The 26,305-nt window shown below is 36.1% G+C and overlaps 2 protein-coding genes across 2 annotated transcripts in view; one reads left to right on the forward strand and one right to left on the reverse strand.

Annotated features, from left to right (window-relative positions):
* Positions 1–14,943, forward strand: part of jdp (DnaJ domain-containing protein) — a 163,059-nt gene extending 148,116 nt beyond the window's left edge. The window contains exon 3 of the mRNA XM_065231027.1: positions 12,652–14,943. Coding sequence (XP_065087099.1) covers positions 12,652–13,014 — 363 coding nt within the window. The 3' untranslated portion in view covers positions 13,015–14,943. The remainder of the gene's footprint in view (positions 1–12,651) is intronic.
* Positions 14,944–22,437: 7,494 nt separating this feature from the next.
* LOC135708829 (prolyl 4-hydroxylase subunit alpha-1-like) overlaps positions 22,438–26,305 on the reverse strand; it is a 31,466-nt gene continuing 27,598 nt past the window's right edge. Inside the window, exons 5-7 of the mRNA XM_065230974.1 lie at positions 23,235–23,786; positions 23,003–23,168; positions 22,438–22,944 (exon numbers count right to left, since the gene is read on the reverse strand). Coding sequence (XP_065087046.1) covers positions 22,862–22,944; positions 23,003–23,168; positions 23,235–23,786 — 801 coding nt within the window. The 3' untranslated portion in view covers positions 22,438–22,861. The remainder of the gene's footprint in view (positions 22,945–23,002; positions 23,169–23,234; positions 23,787–26,305) is intronic.

Below are 26,305 nucleotides of genomic sequence, written 5' to 3' on the forward strand. Positions count from 1 at the left end.
ACACACCAGTTCAACCCCTGCCCAGCAGCAGAAGGGCCGAGACTCTTGCTAGTGCCCAATCATTGAGCCGAAGAATATGGGATTGTCCGGTCTGATTTGCTGATCCAGCTACCTACACGGCATCATCATCTTCCAAAGGCTTTAAGCCTTTTCAGGGCCAGCAAGTTTTCCAAAGAGTTAAATTTCTGAACATGTCCTAACTAAAATACTAAAGAGTATAAACAGAGAGAACCCCGCTCAAATTCCTATTCCTTCACAAAACACAAGCTCCTGTTGCAGTTAACAAATAACATTTATTATATAAGACAACATAGTTCTACATCACCAATGCGTACAACCCCATAGGGCTGTCCCTTGTAGTTTTTTGTTAAAATGAATTTGTACTCTAGTACAGGTTCCCCCAAGCGCACTCCGGTGGTTCTGGGAGTGGACAATTGGTCAATGGTCCATTTAAAGTCTATAGAAAGCCTATTGTTTAAAAAAATGAAGAAAGAGTTGTCGCATGGCATGTTTTGAGTGAATAAATGGACTGGCCGCACTCAGAACCCTCCGTCAGGACCGATTCTAGGAAAATGGCCATATATTTGTACATTCTGGGCCAATTTTAGCTCTTGGTGCATCATTGCCTTTGAAAATGGTTCTATTTTTGGCGCATGAACAAAAAACACAGATTAGTAACGGAAACCCTGAGAAAAACTCATCACAAATTTAGCAATTTAGACATACTCTCCGGAAGCCCAGAATATTTCCGGTATCCAGTAGCCATGGTCACTTCCATTGCCACACCATAAAATTTGATTAGTTTTCCAGTCGAATGCTTTTAGAAGAATAAAAATCAGACCATATTTGACGAAGTATCAACACGCCAAAGTTGACCAAAAATAGCCTATCCCAGTTATTTTGATTACCGCCTGTACTTTAATTCATTTAAACAAAAAAGTTTAATTTTTTTATTTCAATGATAATAAGAACCACCCAAAATGACATTGTCATAAAAATGAGGGCCTAACTATAAGGAACAACTTTGTAGAAGAGACTTTTAGTATACCGCTTCAATTTCAGGCTCAAAACGTATCCTTCCTCCTAATTCTGGACCACTGTACAATCGTAGATTTCCAACCCTAATACGTCATTCTGTAAAATACTAAAAATACTAAAATTATAGGGCACATTACAGTTTTTTTTTTCTTAAACCGGAAGCCACCGTCATTCATTAATTTTAAATTAATTCAAGTTTTTGCACAAACAACTTAAAGAGAACATGAACTTTCATTCATAAAGCTAATTAATTCAACTTTTTACTCATGCTGCCTTTCTCAGCACATAGGGTGGATGTACAAGTTATGGCTATACTGGTGTGTACCAATTATGACCTAATGAAGTACCCACATGCCAAAATTGGAACACACCATAATAGGAACGTATATCCATTACTGGTACATATACCCTATGGTAATACAAAAGTACACAGCAGTCAGGAGCAAAACTTCCGATAAAACCCGTTCCGTACAATGCGACACACGCCTTGGTACCTAATAATAAATGACAACAACCGAAGCATGCATGCTATTTCACGTGTGTCCTATTACCGTGTAGCTTTAGTTAAGGTTTGTTACTCCTGCTTCTTCTATGCATTATGCTCCTCAGTGAAGGACTGGAGGTATTACTGGTCGACCAGTTTGCATCCAAATAGGTAGAGAACTACTTCGGCCTAATCGCCCATTTTGGGCCTATCGAGCAGAAAACTTCAGAGTTAAAAATTAGTTTGGTACGATACTTTAGTTAATAAGCTACGGAACGAAGTCAATGGAGAACGCGTGATATGAATGTTTGCACCCAATATTCGCAAATACAAATGAAGCGCTCCGATCGAATCAATCTTTATCTTCATCCGATAGGCCGAAGTGAATTCATTGGCGTTTCAATGGTGTTTCAATGGCGTTTCAATGCGTTAGGCCGAGTTTGGCGTAAAGAAGCATTGTTAGACTTTTGACAATATCTCAACGATTGGTATCTCTTTATCAAATCTTACGGTACATATGGAATGGTAAATACATTTGGAAGCCGTCAGTAATAATAACATTCCGTTTGGTTTTAAACTGCACTAGATTAAGAAAGACTAAGTGCGAGTTGTGCTTAATAGGCCGGAAATGGGGTAGTTAACCCTACCAAGATGGTTTTGAAAGAAAGATCCTTCCTGAGCTTTCTAGCAAGTCTGCAGCAAGATTCAGATGCAGTCAGTAGCAGTGCAGTGAAACTTAATGACAGCAGCTCATCAACAGGCAAATACGGTATGAGAATAAAAATCTCATACCCTATGGCAAACAAGAAGACGGTATGGTGCATGGAAAAACAACTTACGTAATGCATGCTCTTGATCCTACCGTCAAACCCTTTCCAGTGTATTGTCCCTCAACAGGAAAAAGGACACAAGCTTTTTTTAGTAGACAGCAAAATAGATACTACCGACGATGCCGTCAAGAAGACAAGAGTACATTTAATGTGGAAGAGCATTTATTCAAGAAACAGGAAGAAAACAATGCCCCGGGGAAAAGGAAGTGGTTCTATCTTGTGAAGCTTTCTTCGGATTGGTGCTCAGATGAGAACGTGTAAGGAAGAGTGATGTTGCAATGGAGACAATGTGTCATTCACTAGAAGGTCGAGAATGTATTTGCAAAGGGGGATGAATCCATATCCAAGTAAACATTTTGTTTGGTGACTATCGATTTATTGATATCATGGTGTTGGATCAGTTTTTCCACTGCAATCAGACGATTAGATATATCCCTTCAACCTATGTTCTGGTGTTTTAGGTCTCGTGGAATTCTCCTCCCTCGTAATAATCTTCATGATCGTTTCATAATTTCTCTTGTTTTTAAATTATCCACAAAATTCCCCTGATTAATGATTACTCAGGTTGCTGTCGTTTTGGTCGTTTTAAAGGTTAAAATAACAAAATTGAGAGCAAAAAAATCTTCCTGTGACATCACATTGAAAACTATTTTTGCTATAAATGAGAGCAAACTGAAAAATTAATTTCATATCCATTTTTCCTGTTGATAGCAACACCAGTATTCAATTTGATGTTATGCTAAGGCGATAAAAACAAACCAGCAACAAAACAAAATTTGGAATCAAATTTGTCAAATTCGTAAACTGAAATCAAATTATGATTTCAGTTTGATGTTGATATCAAAACTTGATTTGAATTTGCTATCATTTTGATGCTGGACTCAGGTTGCTCGGGTCAACTGTATGGCCAGGAATCAAATCACCACCTAGAGTGACAAAGCCAACGGCAGGCCTTTTCAATATTTATAAAATGAACAATAAATCAACCGAATTCAAGAGAGGTGTCATGTTTGCATTGTAAGATTATTGAACGTTACCATCAGTGATAGATAGATATTTTTACCTTTGGTGTACCCTCTTTTCGGAACACGACGCGGATCCTTAACCGTTTTTATTTGTGTGTTGATGGTATGTTTCGCTTGGGAAATCTTCCTTCCGCTGTTGATGGCAGGCAATGTTATGAAAGCCGGTAAACCAGCCGATGAGATCGACTCAAAATTGAGTGGGATTTACCTCATAATCGCAAAAAAAAGCGTTGGTTACTCATAGACTGAGTAAAATTTTCCTAGCTTTTTCTCAAAAATCTGCTCGAATATGAGGAAAATCGACAAAAATATGCCTCAATGTTAGAGTATACTAATAGACTGAGTGAAATCTCTCTCGATGTTCCTCATATTCGACAAGTTTTTACTGGAAAATCTAGAACAATTTTACCCACTCAGTCTATGAGTAATCTACCTTTTTTTTTCGAATTTGAGTGAACGAAACTCAAATTTGAGTTGGTTTAATCGTCCGTGTACAATGTTGGTGCCGGAAATTGGAAAGCCTCTTCAGCGTTGTGCTAACAACTTTTTACAACGAACGTGACATTTTGAATGATGGAAGGTATACTCACACCTTAGGTAGGTACACACATGTTGGATGATGTGACAAACATCTCAACAAACAATGGAAAAGGACCTATCAGCTTTTACATATAAAACTTTGTAATCTCTTTCCTCGCAAAACGTAGGCCACCCACGCAAACCAACAGCATCATTAGGTAGGGAATACTTTCCCCAACACGATGATGCAATTGATTTACGTGAGAGGTCTTAGGTTTGCGAGACAAGGCCTTACAAAGTTTTGTTATCAAAGCTGATAGGCCCTTTCCAATTGTAAGTCGAGACATATCAAGAGGAAACTGTTTTTTTTTATTTACTTGCTTGCATGTGAGCTGCCTTCGGTTGACTCTGGGTGTTACGTAATCATCATTAGGATGATTAAACGGGAAATCTGAGTCGGGTTTCAATGGGAACGGTTTTCAGTCAAAGTGCAAGAACGTTCACCTCTTGACTTGATTAAATTATTTAAAAAAAATCAGCCCATACAATAGACTCGAAAGGATTAATCGAATGCTGAAAATTATTATTTGTAGCTACTTGCTGTTTCTGTGATTTGTCAAAGTTTGAGAAATTTTAGTGCATAAGGTCGTGTTGTAAATATTTTCGCAGTAACGGAATTTTAGTGAAATTAGCTGCATACAAAAGATCCATGCCATCGTGACTGAGTGTTTTGATACTAGTAGCATTCATTAGTGACAATATTCATAACTATTCATTGAAAAACAAAGTAAATCATGTATACTTTCTATTGGTGTACACACCATTGCCATGTTATGAAGTTTATTAAAAATTTTAATCGCAAATAATACTCACAGGCCGAAAACATGCGTGCCCCACCCCAAGCAACACACAAGTTCTATAATAGTTTATAGAACCTTTGTATGACTGGTTTGTTTATTAAGAAGTTTACTTAACATAATTCCATGAATATACACTACCCGTCATAAGCGACGACTCACGTGGAAAAGTATTGCAACACTCATTTGAATATTGCATCACCTGAAAAAGTTTAGCATCACCCATGGAAAAGTTTATATTTTCACTAAAATTTGAACAAATTCACTGTATCACTGTTAAATTATTATGGTAAACATTCAGAAAGCTCTTAATTAGACTAGGAAAAAAATGCAGAAAGTGATGGCTCACGGTAGAGAAGTTAGATATCACTATGGATAGTACTGAATCATTTCGAGCTAGAAATCATTTCAAATGTATTGATCCTTAGTAGATAAGTTTGAAATCACTATGAAAAATAGTAAACCATTAAATATATTTTACCCGCCATAAGAATAATATCGCTCCACGGAGAATCAGTCCTGAAAAGTTTAGAATCTCGTGAAGTCGTTGCGATTCTATACACAAAAGTTTGGTATGATTTGAATTTGAAGTGAATCAGAACTGAAAAGTTTGAAATCACTTGAATTTGATGTGAATCAGAGCTGAAAAGTTTGAAATCACTTGAATTGGATGTGAATCAGACCTGAAAAAATTAGAATCACATGAATTTGATGTGAATCAGAGCTGAAAAGTTTAAAATCACTTGAATTTGATGTGAACCAGAGCTGAAAAGTTTGAAATCACTTGAATTGGATGTGAATCAGACCTGAAAAGTTTGGAATCACATAAATCGGTGTGTATAAGAGCCCAATTTCCCAATTTCCTAATTTCTTTTTTATGCACTGGATCAGTTGCGGAAATTTTAAATTCAATTTGTTGTGTACAGAATCACTTCAGAAATGTATGAAATTTGATGACGAAATATTTGAAAAACACTGAATGACTCGGGAGAAGTAAAGAATCACGGTGAAATATATTGATTTTAAAACCAATATGTAAAATGGAGATTTCTTTGGGAAGTACTGATTTGGAAGTGAATAAGCGAAATAAAAAAAAAACTCTTCAGGATACTTTGAAATCACTTTAAGAAGTCTTGAAGCCACTTCACTTCAGAAAATTAGGAAATACCGAAATGCTAAATAATTCTAAAAAGGTTAAAAATTATTTTGGATTCAATCAGAATACAAGTTTCTTGTACAGCTTAAATTTACTCTAGGATCGCTTAAACCATTTTTATTTTAACAAATCAGATTTTAGATTCCTCGAAATATGCTCCATTCACATTTATCACCGCCTCAACAAAAATTTATCCTACAAACGTATAATTTATCCTACAAACGTATACCTTTAGAAAATTACGATATATTCAGCTTTAACGAGGATTCTATAAATAACAGAAATCAACAACTGTTGGATTAATTAAACTTATCACATGTTTTAACATATATTAAGCCAAAATTGCTTAATTTATGCGAAAAATATAACCATTTATTTGCTTTGAAAACAGATACTTTAACATGCAATAATTTTTATAAACAACAAATTAATTTAGATGATCCTACACCGGTTTATATTAAAAACTACAGAACTCCAGAAGTTCATAAAACTGAAATAGATGCACAAGTTAACAAGATGTTAAATGAAAATATTATACAACATTCGATATCACCGTACAATTCACCTATTCTACTAGTTCCAAAAAAGTCTTCCACAGGAGATAAAAAATGGCGTTTAGTTGTTGATTTTAGGCAACTAAACAAGAAAATAATTGCAGACAAATTTCCACTTCCACGAATTGACGAAATCCTTGACCAGCTAGGAAGAGCTAAATATTTTTCTACGCTCGATTTAGCGTCAGGATTTCATCAAATTGAACTAGATGATAGTTCAAAGCAATGTACAGCTTTTTCAACAAATCATGGTCATTATGAATTTAATAGACTACCTTTTGGTCTATCAATTTCCCCAAACAGTTTCCAGAGGATGATGACTATAGCACTAAGTGGTCTTCCTCCGGAATGTGCATTTTTGTATATAGATGATATTATTGTAATAGGTTGTTCAATAAATCATCATCTCATAAATTTAGAACATGTTTTTAAACAACTTGCTAAATATAACCTCAAGTTAAATCCTTCAAAATGCAATTTTTTTTGTTCTGATGTTACCTATTTAGGACATCATATAAGTTCAATGGGTATACAACCGGACAAATCAAAGTATCAAGCAATTCAAAATTACCCAACTCCTAAAAATGCAGACGACGTCAGAAGATTCGTTGCATTTTGCAATTATTACAGAAGATTTATACCATATTTTTCAGAAATTACAAGTCCACTGAATGCAATGCTGAAGAAAAATTCCAAATTTGAATGTACTAAAGATTGTCAAAATTCATTTTTGAATTTAAAAAACAAATTATTATCTCCTCAAATACTAAAATTTCCTGATTTCACTAAAAAATTTATATTGAGTACAGACGCTTCAAAAATTGCATGCGGAGCGGCACTTACACAAATTCATGACAGTTTAGAAATGCCAATTGCATATGCCAGTAAAGCATTCACTAAAGGCGAGGAAAAAAAATCAACGATAGAACAAGAGCTGATAGCCATTCATTGGGCTATCACTTATTTTAGACCGTATGTATATGGTAGACGATTTACAGTCAAAACTGACCATCGTCCATTTATATACCTATTTTCAATGAAAGACCCCTCATCAAGATTAACAAGAATGAGAGTGGATTTAGAGGAATTCAGTTTTGATATAGAACATGTCAAAGGTAAGGAAAACGTTGGCGCCGATGCATTTTCACGTGTTATTATTGACTCTGATGAACTTAAAAATCTTTCCATTTTACAAGTTCAAACACGATCTATGACTAAAAAGGGTGTAAACCCACACCAATATTTGACTCACACTAATTCATTTACACCTGAGAATGATCACCTCAGAGTTTATGAATCAGTAAACAATTTAGAAGCATTTAATATGCCTAAAATTATATTCGACATACAAAACGATAAAGTTAATATACAGTTACTTACGAAAAACTTGAAAAGAATAATCGCACATGCGCATTTATTCTATATTAATGGTGAAGTAGATGTAACAAAATGCCTGCAGGTCATAAATGAAATGGCAGTGAAAATGAAAATAAAATCACTTGCAATAAAAAGAGATGATAAACTGTTCACGATGATACCATTAGAGGTATTTAAGCAAGCGTGTAACAATGAATTGAAAAATTTGCAAATCGTAATATATGTACCGGTACAAATAATTAAAAATGAAGAAATGATACAAAAATTGATATCTGAAAACCACGACACACCTACGGGAGGTCACGTTGGTACTAATAGATTACTGAAAAAATTAAGGTCAAAATATTATTGGTTTAATATGAAAAACTCTATTTCTAATTACATAAAAAATTGTAATAAGTGTATACAAAATAAACATAAAATTAAAACAAATGAAACTTATACTAAAACTTCGACACCAATTAAATGTTTCGATGTAATTTCAATCGACACAATTGGACCGTTTACAAGGTCAAACAAAGGAAATAGATACGCATTGACAATTCAATGTGACTTATCTAAATATGTAGCAGTAGTACCACTACAAGATAAACAAGCTAAGACTTTAGCAAGAGCATTGGTAGAAAACTGTTTTCTCATTTACGGATGTCCATCAGTTATAAAATTTGATTTAGGAACAGAGTATAAAAATGAAATTTTCAACGACATAAGCAATTTACTATCGATACAACAAAAGTTTTCAACAGCCTACCACCCACAAACAATAGGCAGTCTTGAGCGCAATCATCGTTGTCTTAATGAATATCTTAGACATTTCATTAATGATCAACATGACGATTGGGACTCATGGCTAAGTTTTTATACCTTTTGTTACAACACTACTCCACATTCAGAGCATTCCTTCACACCGTTTGAGTTAATTTTCGGAAAACAAGCTAATCTACCAAGTCAATTTACAAATAACCCTACAGTTGAGCCAATTTACAATCATGAGTCGTATCTCTCGGAGCTGAAATTCAAGTTACATACAGTATGTCAAAAAGCAAAGAATCTTTTGGATAAATCAAAATTAAATAGAATTAACAAACAGCAACAACATTCAAATCCTATTCAAATAAATATTAGAACAAAAGTATGGTTAAAAAAAGAAAATCGAAGAAAACTCGATCCGGTATATACAGGTCCATTTGAAGTTATTAGCGAAGATCACCCAAATGTTATAATTAAAAATTTAATTACACAGGATACCCAAAAAGTTCATAAAAATAGAATTGTGAATGTATAAAAAAAAATATACATATATATAATGAAAATCATGTTTTATTAACTAAAGATTAAGCAAAACACAATCTATCAAGAATTTATAAAGTTTAAAATATAACATAAGTATCAAAATTTATAATAACAATATCAATATCATTCTATCATTATATAAATCAATTAAGAGGTTCTTGGATTAGTAATATCAAGAATGATCCTACTATGTAATATCATTCTTCTCAAAGGGGGAAGGTGTAAGCAAACTTACCCACATAAACTTTCTCACAAGTACAATCTTTCTCATAAAGCCTACATTTCATAACACATCGTAAATTTCCTAACACATTCTTTAAACTCAACCATTTCCCACCAGAACATCAAGTCCATGTTCCCATCCTAATTACAACATATTAACCCGTACCCACGGACAGTTCCAATCATTCATACAAAGCAATAAACCTCAAGTAGCACAACAGCACTTGAAGCTAAGAACTGAAGAACATGCAAAAAGTGTCCTATTACCACACCGCTAACACAGTTCCATTCTCGAGAAATGCATAGCGCAAGCGACTGTGACAAGTCACTCGCGCTAGGGCACTCACTCTCTCTATGTTTACATTCTCTATCTTTCTATCATCCCCTCCATGCACCATCCATCTAAATGCTAGAATCGATTATGTACCGATCAGAATGCTAACTTCTGATTGGTTAACATTTTACCGAACGCTAATCCACGTTCCTCAATACATAGATTTAAGATACTCGTTGTAACTGATATAAAACTAAAACCGAAATAAATCGACGGCAATTCTGGATTTCTTTTCAAACCTAAAAGGTATGACATTTATTTATACGAAACAAGCCTTCTCCGTACACAGGAGCCGTCTCCCTGATGTTGGTAACGCTGGTGCTCAGCACGGAAAACAAATCAAGGAAAACACACTTCAGAATTATCAGGAAAATTTGAGAAATGTGCAGACACAGATAGAAAATAATTAACAATGTAAACAGTCGAAATTCAAGTGATACTTTACTTTTTTGTCCTGATTTCCATCGATTTCAAGCGATTCAAAGCTTTCCACTCGGATTCACATCAAATTCAAGTGATTCTAAACTTTTCAGGTCTCATTCACATCCAATTCAAGTGATTCCAAACTTTTCAGCTCTAATTCACATCAAATTCCAGTGATTTCAAACTTTTCAGGTCTGATTCACTTCGCTACGACTTCAAGAGATTCAGGTCTGATTTTCAGTGAAGCGATATTATTCTTATGGCGGGTAATATATATTTAATGGTTTACTATTTTTCATAGTGATTTCAAACTTATCTACTAGATCAATAAATTTGAAATGATTTCTAGCTCGAAATGATTCAGTACTATCCATAGTGATATCTAACTTATCTACCGGGAGCCATCACTTTCTGCAACACTTTCATAGTCTAACTCTGGCGTTCTGAATGTTTACTACAATAATTTAACAGTGATACAGTGAATTTGTTCAAATTTTACCGAAAATATAAACTTTTCCATGGGTGATGCTAAACTTTTTTGGGGGTGATGCAATATTCAAACGAGTGTTGCAATACTTTTCCACGCGAGTCATCACTTATGACGGGTAGTGCAGGGTGGCCAGTGAACCGGGAAAACCGGGAATACCGGGAAATATCCGGGAATTTGAAAAGTAACCGGGAAAACTGGGTTAAACTCGGGAACTCGATGAACTCGATGAGAGAACCGGGAAAAATAAATTAACCACACCATTGGAATGCATTTTTAAATCAGGATTTCAGAATAAACCATTCAAACATAGTGATTCTTTGCCAAATGACTGTCTTTCTCTATTTGTTGCATAATTTTCTTCAGATTTCCGTCTTATTGTTTTGAGAATTTAATCACTCAGTCAAATTGATTTCAAATTGATTTTTGTCGTTTCAATTTCAGATGCAAAGTGCATGGTCCTCAAAACAATATATTAAAGATGCTGGACTTGAGAAACAAATATTTGTAATAATTGAAACTATACTATTCTTTTCCGGGGATTTAATTTTATTCGAAATTCGCATGATATCAATCCCAAATTTTGAAGAAAAGTTCTAGTTTCAGACTCTACACAAATTTCGAAGCCCCAGAATCTTGGGAATCTACTAAAATCATTTTTTATCTTTTTAGTAAATAACCTTTCACTTATTTTTTTTTTCAAGTATTGGTCAATTGGACGCGGGTATTAAATTTCATGAACCATGTTTACTTTCACGTTGAGTGAGTTTCAACGTCAGTAGGTTTTACATTTTTTTCGTTTTTAACTTTGTACATCAGCGCGAGTTCTGTAAGGTTAATATTTATTTTAGTGTAGACAATGGAGTGAAGACAAATTTTCTTTTTCCGATATCCCTAACAATTTGCTCTAATTCTCATTTGTATCAATTTCATTTTTTCTGAAATATTTTTTTTTAAATTAAATCTCTTATTCTTCACAACTCGGTCTTATAACTTATTCGTCCAGATAGAATTTTGCCTAGTGACGTTAATCTCTGTTACTCATTAAATTCTAGGGCTTTGAAATCAAAAGATGTATCAAGGTAGAATTTGATTTTGAAAAGTATCTCGAAACAATAAATTATTTTCAATACATAAAGTGACTCATAGAGTTGAATTTTTTCTTTAGCTTTAGAAAATACTTTCTGTAATTTTTCCCACAAATAGCTTCCGAAATTTTACAGTTGGCCACGTTTTAAAAAATGCTTACAATTTCGTTTTTTTGTTGAATATTAACAAACGGGAAGTTTCTATGATTTGAACCGGGAAAACCGGGAAATAACCGGGAATTTCAAAATGAAAAGTCACTGGCCACCCTGGTAGTGTATTTCTTCCAATAAGCAAAAATGATTCGAAACATTAATTGTGATTTTCTAAGATGCTACTTTTTGAACATGGGACAAACGTAGAACGGCATTGATAGTTTCTATAATTATGATAAACAAGTGAATTATGATTATAACAAACATAAAAATATTATCAAACATAAGCAAGCAACATATCCAACATACTTATTTGAAACTACAATATGTTTTAAGCGTTTTTTTTCGTCAATATTTTTATTAGGGTGATATCAATTTCCAACCAAATTCAATACAATTTATTTTAAAAACTCAAAGAAAAATCAGGTGAAATTAAAATTGCTGTACCCATCCTATTATGTGGGCAAAATTGAAACAATGGAAATCGCTTAAAAACAGATTTGAGTGTACACTGATATTTGAACCATTGAAAGTCAAACTGTCCATCAGTCCGTCACTTATTTATAATCGTTTGGGTGTGAATAAAGTCCTTGAGCGCTCAATGTTGCTCAAATGATGCCCTAAGACAAGATGCTCATGTTAGCGTGTGCGTATGTTAAGAATAATGACTGACATCGATGAGAGTGAATTTTCCCAGTATTAACTAAATTTTAAGATTCACTTTACCCTGTGACAAGTTTTAAATATCAACTGTCTAATATACAAAAAAAAAACACTATATTCACATCTTGTCTCTCATCTCTAATTGCAGCAAGCTAAGGAGATTCTGTGTGACCCAGAAAAGCGTGCCAACTATGACAAGTGGCGTGGCAGCGGCATCCAGATAAGCTACAAAAACTGGACCGGCATGAAGGAGCACGTTCAACAGAGCATGCACTGGGCCACACCAAAAACCAAGGATCGCATGCTGCCGGAAGCGGGCGCTACCACTGCCGCTGCTCCCACTGCCGCTGCTGCTGGTGCTGCTAGTGGTTTGAGTGCCGCTCAGCCCAACCCTGCTCACCGCCGTGCGTCGGAAGGTGGAGCAGCGTTGTACTACGGTGGCCGGAAGGGAGAATGGGGTCAGGAGAATCCAAGCGAAGTAGTTAACAAGTTCCGCAACTATGAGATATAAGTTGGAAGGGATGGTGTTGTTTTAAGTTGTTGAGTTACATAAATAAATGCACAGGTATGGGTGTAGGTTCCACGTGCCTTTTAGCTCGGTGCTATCACTAATCGTCAAGATCGTTTGTGCTCCTTTTTACCGTGGTTTCAGTATGGATCTCAAAGGCAACCGGAATCTGATACCCTTATCTGATTTTATATTGTATGGTTTATTCATGTTGTGTTTTTTAAAAGTATTCTAACAATTTTAAATGGCAATCAAAAAACGTTTTATTATTTTATGTTTATATTTTACAATCAATTTGATTGAATTAGACACTTTTCGATCCAAAATGGTTCGTTTAAGTGAAATGATATCGAAAGTTAATGATCTTATTCTGATATAAAAAATTTCACAGTAGCTGATAAAATGTTTGTTGTTTGATAAACTATTGTGTCATGTTAATTATGAAAAATTAAAACAATATGGTAATAGTACATTCATTAGCGATGTAAACATTGAAGAAAAATCTATGTTGATTCAAATATGTGTGAAGAAAATGAAAAAAAAAAAGAAGTTACAACTTAATGTCGATAGATATTTAATTAACAAGAAAAACAAACACATCACTGAGTAATGTATTTCATGTAGTAAACTTACGTTAGCAGCGACGGTCGTCGAATCGCGTAGAAAGATGCATCAAATGAGAGTAATAATTTCCATATACATGAACGAACAACACAAAGCAAAAGATCGCGTATCTTCCTTCTCAATGCGGCAAAGAAAACTGCGAACTGTTAAGAGTAAACAACATCATGTTTGCGCTAAAAAAAAAACATACAATCTATAGCATACAAACCAGTATACATGTGTAACGTTTATAAATTTTGTACCCAGATGAAGGACAAAAGAAGGAAATCAAAATAGATATTCTATACTGTTGAAGACTAATGTTTCCCTCATCGTAATGAAAGGAATGGTGTTTTTGATATCGTAGACTATTTTTCCACCTCTAGAAGATAAGACCATGCAGGGTGAAGAACTGGAAACTTGTCAAGAGCAGTTCTCATGTAGTGAGTTTACAAAGAATTGAGACTTTTCCGTCTCGAATTCACAAACCGTTTTGGATAAGACCAAGAGGAAAAGCCCGTTTAAAATGCCTCCACCTTTTTCCTTCACCCTTTCCTGCCTTCGGGACGGTTGCAATAAAACTTGTTCAACAATGACTTTATATATAAACAAATTTGAAACTAAAGGGAAACTCTATATTGCTATATTTTATATTCATCCTTTCTTTACAATAATATACTTTACACAAACAAACCCTCCAATAGATGGACTATATATTTTATCGAATAGGAGAAGAAAGTTTTTTTCTATATACACCACAAATCAAACAATAGGAAAGCACTTCGAAGAAAAGCCTTCCCTCAGCGTTGTACCTTTGCTAAGACAGAAACTATTTATTCTCATAGATATCCAGGTTGGAAATCCTTCGTGCAATCATTCCAACAATTGCCTGTAAGGTGAAAGAAAAACATCATCCGATGATGGGTGGTCTGGACTTCATTGGAACTCAAGCTGATGTAAGGTTCAGCTATGACAGGAATGAGTGCACGTAAATTTGTATCGTTTTTGTTTTTGCGGTGTAGCTACACCACCGTACAACAACATTATTCAGGATGTAGATTTCGGGTGCACCTTTGTTTACAAACAAATCATGTTGGCCTGTCAATTACTTCCGCTTGTTGCTAGATCGCAAAAACAAAAATGACATTAGAAGGAACCGTCTCCATATCCCACCAGAAGTTATTTATATCCAATCCTAGACCAATGAGAACAAATCAAAATCATAAAGATGGCTTGCAGAAGAAAATCATGAATGAGAATGAGACTTAAAGTATAAATATTTTCCAGTTATCGATGATTTACCCCAAACATAAAATTAAAAAAAAAAGAAGTATCGATGTGTACCTTTTTGCCAACAAACATAATTTAAAACTGATAAAAACTTAAATCTTAAAATTTAAATCAACATATGTCTATCGATAACGGCTCAAAGCTCAGAATAAAAAAAAAAGAAAAAAAAAAACACACCGACCCAAAACATTAAAATGTAAACGCAAACAAATCATCCACGACTAATTAGGATTCAATGTGATAAATTATAAAATGCTAAATATATATTGTACAATGTAAACGTAAGATAAATCAGTCAAATTTTCACGAGAACACGTAAACAAACACACGCTCACACACACACGCACACACTTGACACGACTTATGTAACACTTTGAACATAACATCACTCAAAATAAAGAACAAACAAAACATAAACATGCTGATTAACCGCAATAATTGATGAAGGATATCACATAACCAAAAGTGTAAGCGTGTGCTACAGGTTCTATTCTCTGCATTTGATCGAATCATCTTCCTGTCATGCAAAGCGGATGAACGATGGTGTACTTTCGGCAAAAATAAAATATAAAAACCCGAATTTATCCACCTATGGTGTGATCAGACCCTTCTTACTTATTCAAGTTTATTTATTTTATTGTCATTATCAGTGACCAAGCCCCCCACCCCCGTGTCATCCAGTGACGCTACGCCACTGCCTGGGGGTACCCGGAATATATCCGGGTGTAGTCTATTTGGTGAGGCTACCAATCACCTTATCATCGTATTTTAATGTGATTTAATGGGTTTTAATTCAATTCATATTCAAGCAACTTCCCCGGGGTACCCGGAACATGTCCAAGTGTGTCCAATGTGGTCCGGAACACTTAACACGACTTGCATTGATCTTATTTTTGAATTCTGTAGTAATTTGATGTGTCGCATGATGGTTTTGATACGTTTTCCGTTAAACCCAGCGTGAAGGCCCATATTCACCGGATCTTATTCCGGCCATATCTCCGGAATCGGTTCACCGATTCCAAAACCGTTCGATAGCGTTCAATGAGACCCCAAGACCTATCATTTGGCGCCGAGTTTGTCCAAATCGGTTGAGCGGTTGCTGAGAAACGTGAGCGCATTCATTTCGTTACATACACACACACATACACACATACACACACACACATACACACACACACACACACACACACACACACACAGGCATGTTCCGGTCTCGTCAAGCTGAGTCGAATGGTATATGACACTCGGCCCTCCGGGCCTCGGATCGATAGTCGGTTTTTCAAGTGATATCTATACGCTTCTTTGTAAGAAGGGTAAAAAAATATTTTAAAACAATTATCTTTTCAGCATTTATTTTATTTTCCAATGTAGAAGCATTTCTCTACCATAACCCAACAAGCAATATTTGAAAATCTGCATCATTTTGGTTTTGCACATTATTTTGATGTAGTTGGTGGATAGAGCACTACTTCGTCGTAATCGCCCATTTCCGTTCTATCGATCAATAATATCAATGATTTCACCATGCACAAATCAATAATAGGTTTGTTCCGATGCGTTAGTTCATAAGCTACAACAGAAGTCCTATTAGAGCGCATTGTTTGAATATTTACGCTCATTGTTCTCAAAACAAAAGCTGAAGATGCTAATTTCAAATAACAGACTAAGTGGTAATTTTTATACGATAGATAAGGAGATGAAAGTATAGAATTGATAGTTTCGTTAGAGTACGGCAGTGTGAAAATTGCATATAGAGAGTAGAAAGCGAGCAAGGACAACTTTAAGAAGGTACAAATAGGTTTGATCATCTCGCTATAACAAACTACCCCGTTGGAGAGGGATGGTGAGGGGTATTCTCCCCGCCACCACTGGCAAAAAGAGATAATCACCGACACGCTCAAGTACCGACGATGTGTTTGAAACAGTTCTACCGATTTTACCGTACTCCAGTTGTTTTCTGAAGGAAGGCATCCAGTCGTAGGTTTGGAAATTGCAGCTATTGTTACTTCTACCACGGTATGTCCTCGCTTTCTACTCTCTATATGCAATTTTCACACTGCCATACTCTAACGGAACTATCAATTCTATACTTTCATCTCTTCATCTATCGTATGGCCACTTAGTCTGTTATTTGAAATTAGCATCTTCAACTATGTGATTTTTAAATTATTTACTGATTTCGGCTGCTCCAAGAAACTTTAAAACTTATTTATTGGAAAATTTTTATTGATATACGTACACACTCAAAAATACCTAATTTTACACGTGATGGAATCCATCTTTGACTTAAAGGATGAGACGTAAACAAACATGTCATGTAAAATTAAGTGCTCTGAGACTGAAAAGATCGTTACTCGCTGAATTTTCCGTCTATTATGACTTAATTTTATGTCAAAATTGACGCTCGTATATGTAAGTCTAAGCGCACCTAAATTTGCATGATTTTTTCTAAGTGTGTACGTTGTCTGTACCTGGGGTCAATTTGACTCCAAATTTAATTTGCATACCTGAACGAAATTTCAATGGATTTCTGAAATTTTTAATGATGTTCAAAGTAAATTTAGTGGACTTTCTGTTTAAATTATCAGACTTTTTATGGAGGGGTGGATCTCTCGGGGGGAGGGGTAATTGTAAAAGTATACCAATGAAGTGGCATATTTTGATGTTAGAGATGTTTATATTAATAGACTCCAACTATTTGGGTTCCAGGTCATTTGGCCGAATTCCGGATGGCCGAATGCCAGAGGGCTGAGTGCCGGTTGGCCAAATGCCGGTTGACCGAATGCCGGTTGGCCGAATTCCAATTGGTCGAATGCCGATTATCCAAATGCCGTTTGGTAACAACCGATTGGCCGAATGCCGATTGACAGAATACCGTTTGGCCGAATGCCGAACAACAAAACTCCAAAGAACTGCTCATGTTTGAAAGAAAGAACAACCTTTTAAAATTATTAAAATTCTAATTTGTCTTAATGTTATGATAAGCTGCGTTTACTGTGCAAAAAGTAATAAGATCATCAAAACTCCAAAGAACTGCTCAATGTTTAAAATGCAGTGCTCATGTTAAAAAGGGTGGCTAAAATACCAATAACATATTTGAAAGCTTAACTTTAAAAGAATAATGAATCCATCGACAATATAAAATTCCAGTTTATACAATATACAATTTAACAAAAAATCCCATAGAGTCTACTTTGAGAAGCGTCCGAGAACGGTTGTGTGTTTTTGCTCCGCTGCGTGCTTTTATTTTTTTAGAGCTCGGGCTATCTTTGTGCTGGCGTGTAGTTTTTTGGCGCTCGCATTTGAATAGTTTTTTTTTGTCCCGGGCGCAATAATTTGATTTTTTGTTGCCGGTGTGACTCGACCACGCTGATTTTAGGTTTTTGAAATGTGTATTGCTTTTATGAAAAGTGAAAAGTCAAATACCTAGAATTGTGGAAAGTAAAAACAAAAGTGCACAGGGCTGCCATTTAGGAATCTAGTAGTGTTTAAAAATTGGAAATCTGTTTTCAAGTATTCAGCCAAACGGTATTCGTGCAATTTTCAACAGTGGCATTTGTTAATTGATGCGTTGAAATATTTCTGATCGATTGGCGATAAAATTATTGGAATTGGTCAAGGAGCAGCTGAGTTATTAACGTTCAAAATCTTTCATAATTTCGTACATGTTCCATTCTCAGTTTCACGTAGTGTGCCCCATATAGAAATCACAGACGTAGTCCTACGTCAAAAACAACATTATTCTTCTTCTTCTTCTTCTTCTTCTTCTTCTTCTTCTTCTTCTTCTTTGCATTTCAAGCTTATTGCATATCGCATATTATTTAGCTTATTGCGTACTCTCACCTTAGTGTTCTAGATGCACTTCCACAGTTATTAATTGAGCGCTTCCACTGCCGGTACCACTTTTGCATTAGTATAATCATAGAGGTAACTCTAAGACTAGAAGGTCCCGAAACAACGTGCTCAACTTTTTGGCTCAGCTCTGGTACTCTCTTCGGTCCCAAGCTAATCGATTCACCCCTCGAAACATAGGAAAATCCACTAACCCCTCATTTTATCTGTCAAACTTTCATAGTGAATCAAAACAAACATTGCGTAGTACTAGAATTTCGACTAGAATGGGATACGTTAATCGTTTGCTTGGGACCAATAGGCTAGTCAAGTAGTGAGCCAATTTAAAATCGTTAGTTTCGTATTGATTGTTGGTATAATTGTGTGGCAAGTACAATCATATTCTATGCCCAGGGAAGTCGAGAAATTTTCCAACCCGAAATTTTTTTAGACCGGACCGGGAATCGAACCCAGCCACCTCCAGCATGGTCTTGCTTTGCGCTTTTACCGACTGAGCTAAGGGAGGCTCGAAACATGCAAAACAACATGCAATCAGTTAATAATCTCGTTAAGATGTTGAAGTAATGAAATTGAGTTGTTAGCGGAATGCTTAAATAAAACAGCAAAAAAGGTTATCTTCCATTTAATTCCACATAATTAATTTTGATATCCATGACAGATACGTATTTCTACTTCAATGTCATTCCCACAGTCTTCATCAGTGTCATTCCTACTAAAGAACTTATCAAAATCTAATTCCCTTGAGTACTCATCCTCTAGGTAAAAATGTCAAGATCACAGTCAAGATATTGACATTTTCACCTAGAGGATGAGAACTTAAGGGAATTAGATTTTGATAAGTTCTTTAGTGGGAATGACACTGATGAAGACTGCACATTGTAGTCGAAATACGTATCTGTCATGGATATCAAAATTAATTAAGTGGAATCCAATGGAAGATAAACTTTTTTGCTGTTTTACTCATTACGATAGCTATTTCAGACAGTTCTGTATTGCGCTCTCCTAAAATGCATGCACTGCCCTTAGCATCTATGAACCACCTCTCTATCTCCACCAGATAAGTGTCTAGATGAAAGCCGTTTTTGCTTGTAGCGGAGGATCGTGGGTTCTATCCCGCACCTCTTTGCATTTGTTGTAGATGGAGTCACATTCTAGCAGCAGTTACTCACTATACTTTGAGCGGTCGAAAGTATTCTAGGGAGAGACCAAATCTGATGCGCCTAAAAACAAGGACGTCCTTCTTGTGACAATCGTGGAGATGACCGTGTCTGTTCACCACGACCAGCAGTCTTCGTGAAATATTGCGGCAAGAGGTTAATTGCGAAAGGGGCACCCTTCACTTTCGTCTGCTGACGATATGTCATCCAATAGCATTTGTGCAATGTTTTGCGGTATGTATGACGTGACCTTGATCTTGTATCGACGGTTTTGATGTGGTTGTGCGGCGGTTGAATGATTTGTGAAGAAAACCCCGTTTTAAAACGCAATAGAGCTCGGTCGAGACTGCGTAGAGATCAGCAATATTTTTCACCGTAATGCTCGATACTGATCGAGGAGGTAATTCTATGTGAATGCCAAAACGAATCCATTTGAATAACTTCAATTCGTCGGGCTTGAGCAATCGTTGTTCGTACACATTAAGATTTTGTTTCCGTTTTCGGTAAATTCTACCGAAATCAGAACAGCTGAGCGTTCGGTAAAACTTTGACTTTCATTTTAAAGGCTATTGAATTTGAAAATAATTTCAAAACATGTTCAACCTTGTTTAAATTATCTAATCTTGTAATTTTACTGGAAATTTAGTTTCAAAGTAGCTGAATAGCAATTGAATTGTATTGCATAAATTTTACCGAAAAGTTCAGCTGTTCAGATTTCGGTAAAAATTACCGAAGTCGGCGATAATTCCTAAGTGTGTAATGTTTTGTGGTTATGCAAGGAGCTCTGTGGCCAAGTAGTGACAGTTTTTGATTACTGAGTAAAAGATCGTTAAATCTCACACTACTTTCTATTGTAGATTATTTAAAAAAAAAGTTAAGGTAGACAATCGCTCGAAACAGCGCGGAAAAATTGATGTCAATCTATCCAGCAGGCCACTTTTCACAAAAGTTGATAAAATTATGTTTTTCGTAGTGTACCAACTGCGTACCATAGCGTACCTTCAAGGATTTTGAACGTATCTCGCAAATTCCTTGTTTTAGAATGTCCTGCTGAATAGACGGGTGATTTTTCGAAAACCTTCATTAAACCTTCCAAAACTTTTACCAATGTAGTGTACCAATAGCGTGCCTTCCAAATTTGAGGTTCATTTTTAACGTACCTCAAAATTTACTATACTTACTTATATAAAACTCTTTAAAATACATTATATGTAAATCTGACTTCGGATTTGAATTGATTTTTAAACAAGTATATCGAAATACCCTTGAATACCTACATCCAGCTAAACAATAGATTGACATAATTCAAGTGTGTATGTGTAAGCTACTTCAAGGATATACTGTGAAAAATTCAACCTATTTGATGGAGGTTTTCTGATGTATATATATATTGGTATTTTAAAAGATAATAAGATAAATTGAACTATATCTTCAAATATTCCCCCTTATTCTGCGCCGCGAGTGAGGTGAGGTGACTCGCTGTCACTTGTGAGGTGACAAACGTAAAGTAAAGGGAAGTAAAAGCCGTTGGGAAGTAAAGCCGTTGATCCCCGGCTTATGAGTTGATGGGTCAATAGGTAAGATCCAAATGTGGGAGCTGCCTCCCTGGCGACGGAAGCATTGGTGCAAGGAAAAAATATGATCCTCGATTTTCACAAGTGTTTCATGATATTCTGTGAAAATTTCAGCCTTTTTGATGCAGGTATTCTGATATATCTTGGTATTTTTTTAAAGATAATTAGATAATTCCATGAACTTCGGCAGAAATTCTCTGAACTTCGGCAGGACTTCGCTGAACTTCAGCAGGAGTTCCTTGAAATTTGACAGGCCTTTCCTGAACTACGGCAGGACTTCCCTGAGGTTTGCCAGGCCTTCCCTGAACTTCATCAGGACTTCCATGATTTTCAAGAATTGAAATGAAAGGACTTCCTTGAACTTCAGCAGCCCTTCCCTGAACTTTGGCAGAACTTCCCTGAACTTCGGCAGAACTTCTTTGAACTTCGGCAGGACTTCCCTGAACTTCAGCAGGACTTCCCTGAACTTACTCAGGACTTCCCTGAACTTCGGTAGAACTTCTCTGATTTTCGGCAGGAGATTTCTTTTATATGGCTTTCTCAATCTCGGGTAATCCAAACAGTCAGTTTTGCATTACCTTAGACTGAGAAAGCCATATAAAAGAAATCTCCATAATCATTATGCTACGACACTCCGTTCAAAAGATAAAATCTATGCGTGAAAATGAACTGATAAGATACTATGCACCTTTGTCGTAGATCACAAATCTGTAGGAAATCTGAACTAGATGTTTTGTTCATGCTACCAGCTTTGCAACCCCACCGTGCAAAGCCCTTAACGTAGAAGCTATCGACCAACATCTGGCCTGGCCCTTGGTAAAAGGTGAAAATTTCACTGAGGAATGGTATTCATTGGAATTCATTACGGATTCAAGAATGTGTGTGTGTGTAAGAATACAAAACTATTTGATTACTTTTCTCAGAAAACTTTATTTGTAACAGTTAAATCCAATTCAACGTCAAGTACATGATGCGTAAGACAGAATCAAAGCAGTGATCTATTGATTTATCTGTTTTACTGTGCATTTAAAAAAACTTTAAGAACTGATGGCAGTTCAATTCGAAAAAAATAGTTTCAAATATGCTTCATGAAACAAAGATAACTAGCAGCTTAAATGCATTTAACTTACATGAAAGAAGGATATACATGAAATTTGAAATGATAAACGAAAGAGTGAATTTTGGTGTTGTTCATTTTCTAAAAAATATATATATAAAATCTTTATCTTAATGTACTATTTTGGTAAAGTTCGTTTCTCCACTGGGAAGAAATCCATGACATGGCAACTCGTATCTTTCAGTTCACGTGAAATCGCTCAATTCTTCTTCATCCTCACTCAGCTCATCCAATTCATCTTCATAAACTATATTCTGTCAAAATTCTTCCGGGTGGTCCGGTCGCAGCTCGCATGGTCTTAGGAATTCCTGACCCCGTTCGTGGATCCATTTGTTTGACACTGCAAGTTAAAAATTTGCTTTATACCGATAGTAATAGTCAAATCTTCAATTGCTTACCCCATTTAGTACCGGTTAGGACAGGACATGCTGCGTGCCGCGTGGAATAGTCGCCTTGGCCCGATGCATGCAGATTGAACCAGAAAGCAGCCGTCCCCTTCTTTGGCTGCAGTGCCACTCGTATACTGGGAAACACAGTGGCTCCTCCTTGTGCGATATCGGTCATCTGCAAAGATTTGTTTGAAATCAATTGATAATCATAACGCATATAACTATATTATACAAAACTTACATAGAACAAAACGGTTGCAATCCTATTTCCAGTCCCGAGACTTTTGAAAGCATTCGTTTCCTCCCGTCTAGCAAAGTCAAAATGTGGCTCGTAGTGACCGCCAATACCATAATTGACTACCTGTAGCTCCTCAGCCGTAGTCATAGTAAGTCCAGTCATATCTTCCACCCTTTGCCCAATAGCCTTGATGTATGGATGCTCTTGATCCTTCAACCATGCCGATTTACTAATTCGATAGTTTGCAACCTCCAACTCACCCGTTTTGTAGTTCTGTACCGTCGCTCGTCTAAACCGTGGCTTAGCCAGACGCTTGACAAGTTCGATCTCCGCGTCTGATATGACTTCGTGATAAACCACTATATATGGCTTCAGGTTCGCTTCTTCGAGCTTTAGTGGTGCAATCTTCAAGAAGGCGGATTTATTTGTGACGTACCGACACTTTAACTTAGACGTATCAGCGACAGCGCGTCCGGCTTCTCCCCGACAAAGTTGTTCGTAGAGTTTGCGTTCCGAGGTATCGTACACGTGTGGATTACTTTCGGTGCGGATTTGCTGCAAATAGAATGGATGATTTAAGGTTACGTCCACCAGTCAACAATGTCAATTGGTCTAGCACTGATTTTCACTTCCTATGCGGATATTCATAGTAAGCATGATATCAAGCGGTACGGCTTTGACATTACTTTCCATATGAGTATCACTAGGGAAAAGTAGAAAATCTGACTTATATTTCAATAAATCAACTTTTTTGTATAATCTTTGAATTGTTTTAATATTAATGATGCGTTTTATAAAGATCGGTACTCGATTAGCAGGTTTAAACAACCAAATTTGCGGCAGAACTTAGAATATCAATCCATGTGTATATGTGTATTAGAGCACCCGTGTGTGTATTTTCAGAAGAACCAGAGGGTTTAAGGAGATGGGGTGAGTAATTAATTTATCACACAAATATTGGTCAAAGGTTTATGTTTAAAAAATGCAGTGAATAACATAAACTTTTTATATGATTCGTTATATTAACATATAATATCAATTTCACATTTATAATCTTTAATAACACTTTATTGAATTACAATATGGAAGGGAGGATAAAGGGTATTAGACAAATTGTAGGATGGACGAGGGAGTTGTGGTTGCCAGGCCCAAATCATGGGAGATAGTTATACCTTCTTTGATGGAAATTCTTGAATCGATATTATCGAGGCTATAGTTATCTTCTGACAGCCTACAGAGAGTTTGATGCACCCTTTTTCGAACAAACCACCAAACGGAAATCTTAATGTGTATTGCCTTATATGTATGTCCTGTAATAAGATTCTCTATCCCACCCTTCAAACCAAGAAGACGACCTCAAATTATAAACAGCTTTCGGGGACGCCGTTTTATTTGCATAGCTTTGCTGCGTATGCAACAACTCGACGAACAATTGAAGAAACATTATTATTTAAAAAAATATTTTCAGCTCTTCAATGATGAAACATCTTTTGAGTTCGTTGATGACAGAACATCTTTGGATTTATAACGTAATGATTAGTTTTTCTCAGCCTTCACTCAAGTTAGATCCATTGTTTTAAATAAGATAAGTTTATTTTCAGATCGTTGAATATTTGAATAGGGGAATTTACGTATTCTCGGCAACCTAAGCAGCGACCTTCTTTCTATAGGCTTTTTCTCTATGGAACGCACACATATGCAGTATTGGTTTGTTTACAATCTTTTGCTGCCATCTGCTCTAACAATTTCAGTCGAAAGAATTGTCAAAAACTGTTTTGAAACGCTTTTACAAAGCTCCAATCTTCTCTAGTGAGAGCGAGTATTGTCGGCAACCAGTTTTTCTTCGGCAACCGTCCCATTTGAACTGCATGTAAATCTGCTGTTCTATTATCGGCAACTCGAAATCAGCTACAATTTGTAGTGCGTGTATTTCATTTCAAGAAAACCCTGCTAGATTGCTTTTTCTCAGTGGTAAAAATATAGTCAAATTGAAGCTGAAAGCATAAAGAATCGTTTGCATGCATTCAGCGAAGTGTTTTTTGTAAGAAAATCCAGTGAAAATGGTGTTTCAATTTGGGTTGCCGAAAATAGTCTGTCATGCCGAAGCCGTCATTTCCCCTATATGACATCATTAGATTTACATTATAACAATACACTTTTTTCAGTTTTCATTCATGCGGGATGTATGGATTTTAATTATTTAAGCTTGCTTTCAGCTATTCGATGATGAAACACCTCTAGGATTATATTATAATACATATTTCATTTATATTATTGAATTTTGAGAGCTCATCCGCAAGATCTTCAACGTTGTACCGGACAACGATTTTATCGGTTTTAGAGTACGGTAGTTTTTGCTTCCAGTCGGCGGTTAAAACTCACATCATCAAACTGGAACGTATCCAGTATCGTTGTCTTCGTATCGCGTTAGGATGCATGCACTCGACTCATACGATGAGTCTCGAAGTGTTGGCGGGCATGTTGCCACTATCGGATCGGTTTTCGGAATTGTCCCTCAGGCTCCTCACCCGTTGTGAAGTTATGAACCCACTGGTAATCGAAAACTTTGAGAAGCTTCTTGAGCTAAACCCTCAAACTCGTTTTATGTCATTGTACTACGTGTACATAACTCAGGATGTCAGCCCTTCACAGCATAATCCCCATCGTGTATGCTTCTCCGACTTCGGCAATTCAGTTAGTTTTGATTTATCTATGACGCGGGAGATTCGTGGAATCCCAGAGCATCATCGTTCCATGATTGTTCCGTCAATTTACGCTGCAAAGTTTGGCCAAGTTGATTCTGCAAGATCGTTCTTCACAGATGGATCACTAATAGAGGCGTCCGCTGGATTTGGTATTTATAACGAATTTCATAGCGCCTCTCGAATGCTTCAAGCTCCTTGTTCCGTATATGTTGCTGAACTGGCGGCAATACACTATACGCTAGAAACGATCGCCTCACTTGCACCAGATTACTATTTTATTTTTACGGATAGTCTCAGTTCTGTCGAGGCTATTCGCTCCATGAGGCCGGTAAAGCACTCCTCGTATTTTCTCATGAAAATACGAGAGCT

The sequence above is a fragment of the Ochlerotatus camptorhynchus genome, unplaced genomic scaffold (genome assembly GCF_037179485.1).
Source record: "Ochlerotatus camptorhynchus isolate MF236.1 unplaced genomic scaffold, CSIRO-AGI_Acam_v1.1 ptg000336l, whole genome shotgun sequence".
Lineage (NCBI taxonomy): Eukaryota > Metazoa > Arthropoda > Insecta > Diptera > Culicidae > Ochlerotatus > Ochlerotatus camptorhynchus.